The sequence below is a fragment of the Trichosurus vulpecula genome, chromosome 4 (assembly GCF_011100635.1).
Source record: "Trichosurus vulpecula isolate mTriVul1 chromosome 4, mTriVul1.pri, whole genome shotgun sequence".
NCBI classification, from domain to species: Eukaryota; Metazoa; Chordata; class Mammalia; order Diprotodontia; family Phalangeridae; genus Trichosurus; species Trichosurus vulpecula.
Genome location: NC_050576.1, coordinates 107,842,594 through 107,855,711, shown reverse-complemented (window position 1 = coordinate 107,855,711; position 13,118 = coordinate 107,842,594). Strand labels below are relative to the sequence as shown.

At 42.7% G+C, this 13,118-nt stretch overlaps 1 protein-coding gene across 1 annotated transcript; it reads left to right on the top strand.

The window, feature by feature from the left end:
• Window positions 1–12,659, top strand: CTSE (cathepsin E). The gene is made up of 9 exons (XM_036757380.1): window positions 1–153; window positions 2,238–2,394; window positions 3,342–3,459; window positions 6,082–6,200; window positions 6,603–6,802; window positions 10,312–10,434; window positions 11,655–11,796; window positions 11,918–12,016; window positions 12,495–12,659. Exons 1-9 carry the CDS (start codon window positions 89–91, stop codon window positions 12,657–12,659), a joined length of 1,188 nt encoding a protein of 395 aa, XP_036613275.1. The 5' UTR covers window positions 1–88.
• The last annotated feature ends 459 nt before the right edge of the window (window positions 12,660–13,118 follow it).

The following is a 13,118-nucleotide window of genomic DNA, read 5'->3' as shown; positions in this document are numbered from 1 at the left end:
GCTTTTCCACTGCCTCATGTGAGAACATAAAGGAGGGATTCCAAGAAGCCATTGAGAGAGTGGTAGAGTCAGAGCCAGGGGGATCAGGATGAAAACCTTCCTTCTTTCACTGCAATTGCTGCTTGGCCTGGGATTGGTCCAAGGGCTACTCAGGTGAGCATGCTGCTTTGGCCCTTTATTTAGGGGAATCAGAGGGCCCCCAAACCCCTGACTTCCCTTAGAGGGGAAGACTGGTAGGGAAATGGTGGCAAGGAAATTTTCATAAAAACCTGGCTGATGAGAGGTCATCTTATGGGTCATGTTATCTAGAGCAGCAGACAGAAGGCAATGGATTTAGAGTCAGAGACCCTGAGTATGAATCCTGGCTCTGTCACCTGTGTGACCTTGGTCAAGTTGGCGTCTCTAAGCCTCAGTTTTCCCATCTGTAAAATGGGAGGGAAGGGGTCAGCTTAGATGATATCCAAGGTCCCTTCCATCCTATGCCTGAAATAACCAGTGGGTTCTCTAAAGGTCAACTTGTCTATTCTCCTGCCTCTGCAGGTTTAGTCTTTCAGACAAATAAGATGATCCTTTTCTTAAGTAGTTGATGGGAAATACCTCAGGAGGAAGTGAGTTCCTGCTCACTGGATATCTCCAGGCAAAGGCCACATGACAGCTTGTTGAAAATATTGTAAATGGAATTCCTGCTTCAGGTAGAGGCTGAATGTTTGACCTCTGATGTCCCCTTTCAACTCTGAGAGTCTTTTTTTTTAATAGTATTTTTTTTTCTAATTACATGTAAAGACAAATTTTAACATTCATTTAAAAATCTTGAGTTCCAAATTTTCTCCTTCCCTCCCTCCTCTCCCCCATCTGTAAGAGAGTCAGCAATTTGACATAGGTTATAAATGGACAATCATGTAAAACCTATTTCCATATTAGTCATCCAACTCTGAGACTCTATGAAATTCTTCAGCAATTTATAGCTCTTACAGCCTCACCAAGAAGCTTCATAGGATTTTGATCTGCAAAAGACCTTAAAAGAGAATTAGCCTGCAGTCTTTGTCCCAGGGAATTCTCTGCCTTCCCTAAATATAGAAAATTGGTCAACCTTTCACTTTTGAATAATCAAATTAGTTGTTCTGATAGAATAGAACTTCCTCAAGGGCAGGACTGCCTCTGTTTTTGCCTTGGTATCCCAAGCATAGTGGCTTGCATTGAGCAAGCACTTAACAAATGTTTGTTTAATTGAATTTAGCTCTTGCATGTCTGGAGACATTCCAGTACTTTTGTTATAAGATCTCCAGCAGAACCCAAGCTCCTTGAGGGCAGGAACTGTTTTTTTTCTTTGTATCCTTAGTACCTAAAATAGTGCTTTGTACATAAGAAAGGGAGGAAGAGAAAGAGAAAGAGAAAGAGAGAGAGAGAGAGAGAGAGAGAGAGAGAGAGAGAGAGAGATGGAAAAAAGGAAGGAAGGAAGGGAAAAAGGAAGGAAGGAAGGAAGGAAGGAAGGGAGGAAGGAAGGGAGGAAGGGAGGAAGGAAGGGAGGGGGAGAGAGGGAGGAAGGGAGGGAGAGAGGAAGTGAGGGAGAGAGGAAGGGAAAAAGGAAAAGAGGAAGGGAAGAAAGAAGGAAGACAAGAAGGTAGAGAAAGAAAGAAAGAAAGAAAAAGGAAAGGAAGGAAAGAAAGAAGGAAGGAAAGAAGGAAGGGAATAAATGAATGAATGCTCTCAAAGCATTTTACCTATACCTTGTAAGTGTACCTTGACTGCAAAAGTCTCATTTTTACAGGAGAAACTGAGACAGAGGAAGCAAGCAGGAAGTCTTATCAGTCAAGTGGAAACCAAGAATCTTCTCTGTCAGGTCCCCTGTCTCTTGAGCTATTCTTTAGTGTAGGTTCTTAACCTTTTTGTTTCACATGAATCTCCGTGGAAGTCCAGCGAAGACCATAGACCCTTTCTCAAAATAAAGGTTTGTTATTCTACATTCATCACTGAAGGAAATGATAAATTTCAGTTAGAGATTTGATGAAATTAAAGATGTAATTTTTTTTCTCATTCAAGTTCATAGATGTCTGAAATCTATCCATGCACCCTTGGCTGGGGGAGGGGTCTGTGAACATCAAGTTAAGAACCCCTGGCCTAGAAATTAGAATGGCTGGGATGGCATAGGCTAGAGGTTGAATGCTGGCAGACATGAGTGATGAAACACTATCAACACTTCTCACCCAGGGGTTTGGGTGGTGTTCTTTATTCTTCAGGGTGCCCTTGAGGAGACACAAATCCGTTCGGAAAACCCTGAGGGAAAGGAGCCAACTTTCCCAATTCTGGGAGACCCACAAGTTGGATATGGTCCAGTTCACTGATTCCTGCTCCCAAGACCAGAATGTTAATGAGCCCCTCATCAATTACCAAGATGTAAGGAGAAAAGGGATGGGGGAACCAAAAGAAGAAAGCAGGACTGAGGGGACCAGACAGTGGTGTGAACAGTTAATTTCTGGGCTTGAATTCCAGCTACCTTTGGTCCATCTGGATAAGCAGCCCCAAATGCCTGCATAATTGCTCCCTTTTCTGCTCTGCCAGGGCTAAGCAGATCTTTCTCTGACAAAACAATATAGAGCTCAGATAAAAAGTTTCTGAGAATTGGGTGGGTGGGTTTGAATTCCAGTAGAGAGAAGGGAGGGAGGTAGAAGAAAGAAGCCAATGGACACAGAGGTGTCCCAAACAAAAAACCTAAAGTCCAGTCCTCGTTCTGACCTCGCTGGCTCATAACTCTGGGCAAGTCACCTCATGTCTCAAAGCCTCCATTTCTTCATCTGTCAAATACTCACCCTGCCTACCTCATAGGAGTGTTGTGAGGATCAAATGGGATAATGTACATGTAAGCTTTCTGGAAACTGTTAGTGAAAGGCATTGTTATTTGTTTTCTTGGAGGCCTTTTTTCTGCCTTTATGAAACTATGCAAAATTTTTCTAAGCTTTGCAGCATTTTTGTTGCCCAGATTTTGTAAAGTCTGATGCAGGCCTACAGCCCACCTCATTTCATGAATGGGTTCCATGAATCCACAAAATTAGGTGACATCATTACCAGGGACCGTTAACTTCCTAGGAACCATGTCATAAATGTTTTAATGAATGAACAGCCAACAAATTTATGTCAGAGTTTCATGATATTCTGGTGGACCCTGCTTACAATATTTTAATGATATTATTGAAAAATGACTTTGATTGAAATAAACTGGTTTTTAGACGGGAGGAGTAGTATTTGTGTTTCAACATGGCTTGATTCCTGTCCTCACTCAGCCCTTTGGAAAAAACATCCTCTCTTTGCTCATACACACAACTCAAATTTTCCCATTTTCTCAGACGGAATACTTTGGGGTCATCTCCATTGGCTCCCCACCGCAGAATTTCACTGTCATCTTCGACACGGGTTCCTCCAATCTCTGGGTCCCTTCCGTGTACTGTACCAGCCCAGCTTGCCGTAAGTGGAACTGGGGAGAGGGAAGGAGATGGGAAGCAACCCGGCTGTTTGGGTGTGAGTGATTACAAAAGTGTACCTGGAGAATGCGTGGAACAAGTAGCTTCAGGCTTCAAAAATAGTCTCTTCTTCCCATTCTACCCATCCCATAGTCTCCCCCTCCCATTCTAACCATTCCACCCATCCCATAGTCTCTCCTTCTGCCGGGATCACTTATAGATGATGCTGAGGTGGGAGCCTCTGCACATTGGTCACACTCAAGGCAAACTCTTCCCTCCTGTTGAGAATCACTGAGGAAAAACTCAGCAGCTCCAAAAAGAAACCTTTGAATCTGTAATGACATGGGCTTGAGCTAAAGGAAAAATGGGGAGGATTAAGTGGGAAATGACTACTTCTGGGCAAGCAGGCAAGGATAGCCAACAAAGCCGAGCTGGACAATCAGTTTCAAGCCAATCAGTGGCTTCTTTCGGCTGAGCTGGAGCCGTAGCAAAGGGAACTTCTTCATGGGGAATTCCCTTTTCAGTTTTATTATGACTATCACTATTATTATTAATGGTGAAAGGCAGAGTCAAATTAGATTAATTTCTCGGAATATTTTATTCAGTGAGGAAGTCAGTCTCATTTAAATCCAGTGTCTAGACCACTAAATTCACATAGACAGGCAGGCATGATGGAAAGAGCCCTGAAGTCAGTGTTAAAGGACTGAGTCGGAGTCCAGGCTGTGATACTTACCAACTGAGCTAGCCTGTTGTCTGGTACATTGTAGGTACTTAACGAATGCTTATTGAATAATAATAAAAAAAACTAAGCTGCCTTAGTTGGTCATTTAATATGGCTATGCCTCAGTTACCTAATGTATAAAAAAATGGGAATGTTGATAATACTACTTACCACACAGAGCTGTTATGAAGAAAGCACTTTGCAGACTTTTATTTTTTTTTTAACTAAACCTACGATTTCAACAGCATAAAAAGCTAACCAAGGCAGTTAAGTGACACAATGGATAATGAGCATCGGGATTGGAGTCAGGAAAATCTGAGTTCAAATTTAGTCTCTGATACTATTAGCTCACCCCACCTCCACCTCCATCTGGCTGTGAGTGCTCTCTGTCTGCAGTCCATGGGCAGGCAGTATGCTGATCTTTTTTAATTCTGTAATTCTATTAGCTGTATGACCCTGATTCTGTGTGCCTCAGTTTCCTCAACTGTAAAATGGGGATGATGATATAGTATTTACCTCCCAGGTGCATCGAGGATCAGATGAGATAATATTTGTAAAGCACTTAACACAGTGCCTGGCACATAGTAGGCACTTGACAAACATTCGTTCATTTGTAGATGGGGATTTCCCTCTCCCAAGGTAGATTGGCACCTATAAACCTCACAAATGTTAAGTGCTATATAGATATGGGTTACTATTATGAGCCATAGCACCAGTGATTGGTGTAGATGTTCTCCTCTGTTTAGAATTGCCTGACTGTGGCCTGAGAATTAAGGTGAGATGCTGGGTGACCAAGGCTGACTGTGTAATTTCCTCCTCTAGGGGATATTTCATATCTAAGGAGGTCCTAGTCTGACTGGGATGGAGAACATCCATTTGTTCACATTTAGATTAATGTTGCTTACCAATGTGGTACAGTACAGGGAACATGAAACAGGAATTAGGAGACCTTGGTTCAAGTCCTGACTTGATCCCTAATTTGCTAGAAGACCTTGGGCAAGTCACTTCTCCTCTTTCTGGCTCTCGGTTTCCTCATCTTTAAAATGGGAATGATGAGAGCACCTACCTCCCAGGGCTATTGTGAGGATAAATATGAGATAAATTTATAAAGTATTCTTCCAACTTTAAAGCACTATCTAAGTTATAGTTATTTTTATTAGCTATCATTCAAGTCTAGGGTTCCATGTGATTTATGGACACCGGCTCACCCCATTAGCTCAGGCTGATGAGGTGACATGTCACATGGAGCCAGGAGGAGAAGAATGACAAAGATGAAAACACAAGTATAAGAAAAGAACCCATTTATCTGGCAATTTTAGGAACAGGAAGTGTCCAAATAATCACGTATGTGTGTAGCAACATCTCACACTAATGATATCACATTTGTAAACCAATGACTCAGCTGCCCACAATCTGGCCACAAACCAATGAGCTACTGTTGCTAGTGACTCATGTGTTGGACAATCACAGACAAGGTAGCTTACCCAGGGAGGGAACAGATGAGATGGCCTGAAGACCCCACACGTGGGTTCATAGAAAGTAGAGTTAGAAGGAATCTTTGAGGTCTTCTAAAGTTCTCTCATTTTACAGACAAGGAAACTGAGACCCACAAACCCAAAGTCACCCGGAGCTATATTCAAACTCTGGTCCTCTAATTCCAAATCCAGCTACCCCAGCTGCCTTACCATTCTGAAGATTCCAAGGTTGAGGATTCCACAAGCTCCCTGGTGATATGTGAGCTCCTTGAGGGAAGGGGCTGGGTTTTTTCCTTTATATTCTCAATGCTCAGCACAATGCCTTGCCCATAGGAAGCATTTAATAAATGCTTGTTGGATTGGATTGGATTTAATTGGATTAACCAACAGGACACTGGCAGGTGATGGGAGCATTATTTTTGCATTACAGAGAATCACCGTCAATTCCACCCCTCTCAGTCCAGCACTTATTTCGAGAATGGGAACCATTTCTTCATTCAATATGGGACAGGGAACTTGACAGGAATCATCGGAACAGATCAAGTTTCCGTAAGACAAAATAGGGAACACTGTTTTCTTTTCTCTCAAAGATGTTCTTTCCATTCCTAATCCTATCTGTGAATTTCTATCAAATGTCTTCTCTTATAGCTGGTAAGCCATCGCCAGAGCTAAGTGGCAGGGAGGGAGGAGAGAGAAAAGAAATGCCCATATAACAATGATGATTATAGCATCTTAACTTTACATGGTTCATATTCCTTTGAGCAATTCAGACTATTAACAACATCTCAACAATCCCCCCCCTTCATTTAAAGCGGGTGGAGGGGTAACAAAGATCATTATGGCAAGGAAATTGCCTCAGGACACTTAGCAAAACAGATGGCGATTGAAGTTAGCACCCAGGAACTTTGATTTCATACAATCTCTTTCTTGGGGATTTTTTTTTCTTGCCAGGTGCAAGGGATTACAGTAGCCAACCAGCAGTTTGGAGAGAGTGTCAGCGAGCCAGGAAGCACTTTTTTGGAAGCACCATTTGATGGGATCCTGGGGCTGGGATATCCCTCATTGGCTGCGGGAGGGGTCACTCCAGTGTTCGACAATATGATGGCCCAAAACTTGGTGGATATACCTATGTTTTCCGTCTACCTGAGCAGGTAATGATCGTGGCTCATATTTCTAAATCAATTTATGGTTTCCAAAGTACATAACATCTAGGGTCTGATTCCCACAACACCCTTGTAAATAATGCAAGAAATATCATACATATTTTACAGATGAGCAGACTCAGGCTCAGAGGTGGTACAATTTGCCCAAGGTCACAAGGTAATAGGTGTCAGAAGAAGGACTTGAACCCAGGGGCTCTGACTCCAAATTCAGTACCCTTTTCACCTTATCAACCACTGGCCCCTGTACTACCAAATACATTAAGAACTGCATCCTCTACAGGTGATGCAGACTATTTCCCTGCCTCCAAACATATCTTTACTTAAGTTATCCAAGATGGCAGCACACCCTTAACAAATGTTTTTTTGTTGAACGAATGGATGAATGAATGAAGTGTCATCCTATTTTCCAAGTTCAACAAAAGAGATTCCATAACCTTCATCACTCAGCCCTTCCAATCAGGATGTTCTTTCTTAGAGCTAACCTGACTCTATCCCTCTTCAGAGCAAATCCATTCTCTTTTGTTGTTCCCCAGGTGATGATGAAGAATGTGTTCATATGGATGATAAACTTTTATCATTTACTGTGTCCTGTATGCATTGGCTCAGACTTTGCTGGGCTTCCAATATGGTCTTGATCCAGGTCTGCCCAAATGCCATTTCTCACAAAAGACCTTTCCTGATCCCCCATCCACCAATTTGTTAGTAACCTCCCCACTTCCCAGAAAATTGCTTTTATTTTGTATTTTATATATTTTCTGAGCTGTCTATATCTCATTTCCCCTTAGTAGGATGTGAGCTCTTCAAAAACAGGACTTATTAAATTTTTTTGATAGCACTGGTAGATAGAGCTCTGGGCTTTGAGTCAGGAGGATCTGATTTAAAATCTAACCTCAGCTACTTACTATCTATGTGACCCTGAGCAAGCCATTTAACCTCTGCCTCAGTTTCCACAACTATAAAATAGGGACCATAATAGCACCTGCCTCATAGGATTGTCATGAAGATGAGACGATGTTTGCCAAGTGTTTAAAACAGTACATGGTACATAGTAGGCAATAAATAAATGTTCCTTCCATCCAGTGTCTACCACAATACTCGGCACATAGTAGGTATTTAATAAATGATTGTTCAATAGAATGGAATAGGCTGCCTCATGAAGTAGTGAGTTCTACGTCATTGGAAATATTCAAGCAGAGTTTATTTAGAAGACCATTTATAGGAGTATTTTAGAAGGAATGGAGCAGGATTGGACTAGAAAATCTCGAAGGTGCTTCCAGCCCAGGATTCTGTGATTCTACGTAGTTGTTCAGCAGCTAGGTGGCACAGTGGACAGAGTGCTGAGCTTGGAATCAGGAAGATTCATCTTCATGAGTTCAATTCTGGCCTTAGACACTTACTAGCTGTAAGACCCTGGGCAAATCACTTAATCCTGTTTGCTTCAGTTTCCTCATCTGTAAAATGTTCTGGAAAAGGAAATGGCAAACCAGTATATTTACCAAGAAAATCCCAAAATGGGGTCATAAAGTGTCAGATGCAACTGAACAATAATATGTAGATGTTCCCTCTGTTCATTGGGCAGGCAGATGCCTGGTGTCAAAACCTGTGCATATTCTTCCTAGACTTCCTAGAATTCCCACCTGCTCCTCCCACCCCTGGAGAAGAAGAAATTCACATCCATGTTTTCGTCCATGAACTCACTATGTCCCATATAGATCCTGTTCAACCAGGATGTTTTTAACCTCCTATTCCTGAGGCCTAGGAAGTTAACTGACTCATAGAGAGTAGCTCAGACAGTCGCTCATCAAAGCACAGACTTTCAGGGATCAGGAGGTGACTCATAAGCCATGGAACCCGATTCACATATGAGAGATTCCCTCCACAACAGCCCAACAGGTGGTCTACCGACCTCTGCCTAAAGACTCCTGTAGAGGGGCATTTTTCTCCCTCCACATTGTGGGGAAGCTCTAATTGTTAGTAACTTTCTCTTTATTACAAGCCTCAACTTTCCTCTTTACAACTTCAATCTTCATAGAACATGTCTAATCTCTCTTTCCTTGTGACAGCCCTTCACATCCTTGAAAAGGCTACAACCTCCCCACCCCTAAGGCTTCCTCTTCTCTAGGCTAAACATGCTTAATTCCTTCAACTGGTCCTCCTACTGCATGGCCTCCAGTCTCACTATCCTCAACACCTTCCTCAGGATATCCTTTAGCTTGTCTATAAAGGTCCTCTCTAACATGGGACACCCATAACTGAGAACAATACTCCAAATGTGATTTTAGCCAGAGCAAAGTGGGACCATGGCTTTCCAGAAATGGTTAGAAGAAGCAGCTTGAAGTCCAGAAGATCTGGGTTCAAATGTGACCTCAGACATACTTCCCAGCTGTGTGACCCTGGGCAAGTCATTTAACCTCAACCTGCCTCAGTTTCCCCATCTATAAAATGGGGAATAGCAATTTGATGCTAGAGACTTGGAACATAAAGCAAAAGATCAGAGAAGAATACGAGATTAAAATATCGTGATGGAGTAGAAAAAAAAACCTGGGATCTGGAGTTAGAAAACCTGAGATTGAGCCTTGGCTCTGATGCTGAATAGTCATCAGATGTGAAAGAAGTCCTTTGTGATGCCCTTGATAAATCCTTATAACAATGCCTCGTAATCCTGGTCTTGTGAGGCTGACCCTAGCTAGGAAAGGGAGGAGGTGACTTTGTTGGTGGTGGCAGTGGGGTTTTTGGAAGTTAGCCGTGGTACTGTGAAAAGACTTCTAGATGTTGAGTCAGAGGACATGGATTCAAATCCCAGCTCTGCCCCTTTGGCTCTGTGTGACCCTGGTCAAATCACCTAACCTCTCTGAACTTCAGTTTTCCCATCTCTGAAATAAAGAAGGTAGGGGCAACTAAGTGGCACAGTGAATAGAGCACCGGCCTTCAAGTCAGGATGACCTGAGTTCAGATCCAGTCTCAGACACTAGCAGTGTGACCCTGAGCAAATCATTTAACTCTGATTGTGAAAGAAAGAAAGAAAGAAAGAAAGAAAGAGAGAGAGAGAGAAAGAAAGAGGGAAAGAAAGAAAGAAGGAAAGAAAGAAAGAAAGAAAGAAAGAAAGAAAGAAAGAAAGAAAGAAAGAAAGAAAGAAAGAAAGAAAGAAAGAAAAGGAAAAAAGGAAGGAAGGAAGGAAGGAAGGAAGGAAGGAAGGAAGGAAGGAAGGAAGGAAGGAAGGAAGGAAGGAAGGAAGAGAAGATAAAATAAAGGTCAACTTTTAAGTTTGCTTCCAGCTCCAAATTGACAATCCTAAATCACTTCACCCATCCATGCCTTAGTCCTTTCACCTGTACAATAGGAATAGAACTTCTTAAAGTTATTGTAAGGATCAAATAAGGTAAGATATTCCACTTGGGGCATCTACAAGAAAATGACACAGACAGACACACAGACTTGTTTTTGGAGGATTCTTGAGGCCTCCCCCTCATTGGCTGCCTGCCTTTCTCTCCCTTTAGGAATGAAGACAGCACCACTGGAAGTGAGCTGATTTTTGGAGGTTATGATCACACTCATTTCACTGGAAGCCTGAACTGGGTCCCAGTCACCGTGCAGGGCTACTGGCAGATAACACTGGACAAGTGAGTATTTTCCATGGGTGGCACTGACTGACTTACTCGGGCCACAGCAATGAACATATGGGAGGTGCAGATTAAAAAGATATTTTTAAAAGATTTCTTAGAAGGCAATGTAGTAGAGTGATTCCACAGTTTGCTGACTGTGGAGCCCAGGATCTGAGTTCAAATCCCAATTCTGACTTTAAAGCTAATTTTCCTCATCTATAAAATAAAAGGGTTAGACTAGGTGACATCTTAGGTCCCTTCCAGTCCTACATCTGGGATTTTATGCTGTGTTTGAATCCTCGTTGTTGTTGTTTTCATTAACACATTGTATTTTGACACAATAGATGCATGTCCAAAAATAGTTATGCAAAAATCAGTAGTTCATCATATACCACTTCTGAATTCATTAGTATGAGTATTCTTTTCACCAAAGCAGATTGCAATTCCTCCAAATAGATGGCCTTCGGGAGTCACTGTAGGCAAGAAAAAAAAGCCATCACCTTCCAACCAACTTGGTAATGAACTCTATTTTGAGTTACAATGATCCTTGGATAGCAGATATCAAGTCCATCATTGGACCAGTACTTAGAGCCTTTTCAGCCCTTGGCTGATCCTGTCACCACTTACATTCTACTTGTATCATCTTCCAGAACCCAATAGGAACTCCACAACATAATGAGACATCCAGGGAGAACTTTGATGGGAGAAATAATTGAAATATTGCTTAGAATCCTTAGCATTTAACAAGACTTAATAAACAACAAACTAGCAAAGAAAGTTATTTTTTCAGTGTGCCCTTTAAAATATGTCAGGTATACTATCTCTGACTTCTACTTCCTTCATTCTTTCTTCCTTTCCTTTCGTTTTTTCCTTTCTTCCTCCTTTCCTCTCTCTCTTCCTTCCCTCCCTCCCATTTTTCTTCCCTCCTTCCTTCCTTTTCTTTTTCTTCCTTCCTTCCTTTCCTTCCTGCCCTCCTTTCCTTTTTCCTCCTCTCCTTTTTCCTTTTTTTCTCCTTTCCTCTCTTTCTTTTTTCTTTCTTCCCTCCCTTCTTTCTTCCTCCACTCCCTTCTTCTCTTCCTTCTTTTTCTCTCTCTCTCTTTCTTTGTTCTTTATTTCTTATGTTGTTAGGACAGTGGGGATCAGACTCATTGCCCAGAGGGCCATCTCTCCAAGCTTTATTCCATGGTCCTCTGTTCCACAGTCCTTCAGCCTCCCTACTTCTTTACCTTTACCCCTAGCATTCAGGTGGGAGACACTGTTACATTCTGCGCTGAGGGCTGCCAAGCCATAGTGGACACAGGGACATCCTTCATCACGGGACCACCTGACAAGATCAAACAGCTGCAGAATGCCATTGGGGCAGTGCTTACAAATGGAGATGTGAGTGCGCACTTGGGGCAGAGAGAGTGGGTAGAAAGAATATGGGGATTTTCCTTATATGGTGTCTCGTAGCCACTGAACAGAGAGAGATGTCAGTATTTTCCCTTCTGTCATCTCCTAGTATCTACTGGAGTGTAATAACCTCAATGTGATGCCAGACGTCACCTTCACCATCAACGGGATCCCCTACACCCTCTCCCCTACAGCCTACACAATGACAGTAGGTGTTTTTTCCATCTTTTGCCAACAGTTGGTCCTTCCTCATGGGGCTGCTGCTTCCCCTTTCTCCAGCAGCTATCATACTCTCATGTAACCTGGACTGCACATAAATCCCAGAAGCCCCTCTCCAGCTTGCTTCTATGACTTGAGAGAATCAGCGAGCACTGAACCCATCTGCCCACAGCTTCTCTGGCCCTCTGTTTCCTCATCTGGAAAACAAAGGGGATACAATTCAATGATCTCTTAAGATTCCTTCCAGCTCTTCCCAAACATGATTCTAAGTCTGACCCACTGTGTGGCCCACCTCCATGAGCCCTAATGTGTGGGGTGGGAAAGGAAAGAATGAATACCCCCCCCAAACTTAAGTAAGGTCTGTTAGGCCACTGGTGCCACCATCAGCCACAAAGGGCAAACTCTGAGGAAGTGAGAAGTTCCTGTTTCCTCTTGTTCATCCCTGGCACTGTTCTTTTCAACTGCAGGGCTTTGAGGATGGAATGGAGTTCTGCCTTGGTGGTTTCCAGGGCCTCAACACGGGGTCCTCAGGTGGGCCGCTCTGGATCCTCGGGGATGTGTTCATTCGTCAGTTTTACTCTGTCTTTGACCGAGGCAACAACCTTGTGGGGCTGGCCCCAGCTATACCCTAATGCAAGCCCTCCTGTTCCCTGAGACACCTTATACAGAACCCTTGGGCCTGCCACATCCAAGCTCTCTTTTGAATCCCATCTGATCCTTTTCCCCTCCACCAAAAAGTTGCAGCTATATAGTCTGGGACAGAACAAGGCTGAGCAAGGAAAACTCTATCTCCTAGAATCAAATTCTGCATTTGTTGTTTTTTTCCCCTAAGCAAATAAACTTTCAAAAGATACAGAATCACTATGTGTGTTTCTTTGTATATGGAAGCATAGCCTCTCAAATTAGAAGAGATTTTACACTACCTAGTCCAACACCAATTTAAGAACTTACCTTATACCATCCCCATCAAATCAACCAGCTTCTTCTGTTCAAACACCTATAGCTAAAGTGGACCCACTATCATTCAATCAAACGAACTAATCTCCCACTTAGAAAATTATGATGTTGCTCCTGAAGTCAAGTCAATAAGC

Coding starts and splice junctions, on each gene's coding strand:
- CTSE (XM_036757380.1), top strand. CDS start 89: ATGAAAACCTTCCTTCTTTCACTGCAATTGCTGCTTGGCCTGGGATTG. Junction 2,395..3,341: donor CCCTCATCAATTACCAAGAT/GTAAGGAGAAAA, acceptor CCATTTTCTCAG/ACGGAATACTTTGGGGTCAT. Junction 3,460..6,081: donor CTGTACCAGCCCAGCTTGCC/GTAAGTGGAACT, acceptor TTTGCATTACAG/AGAATCACCGTCAATTCCAC.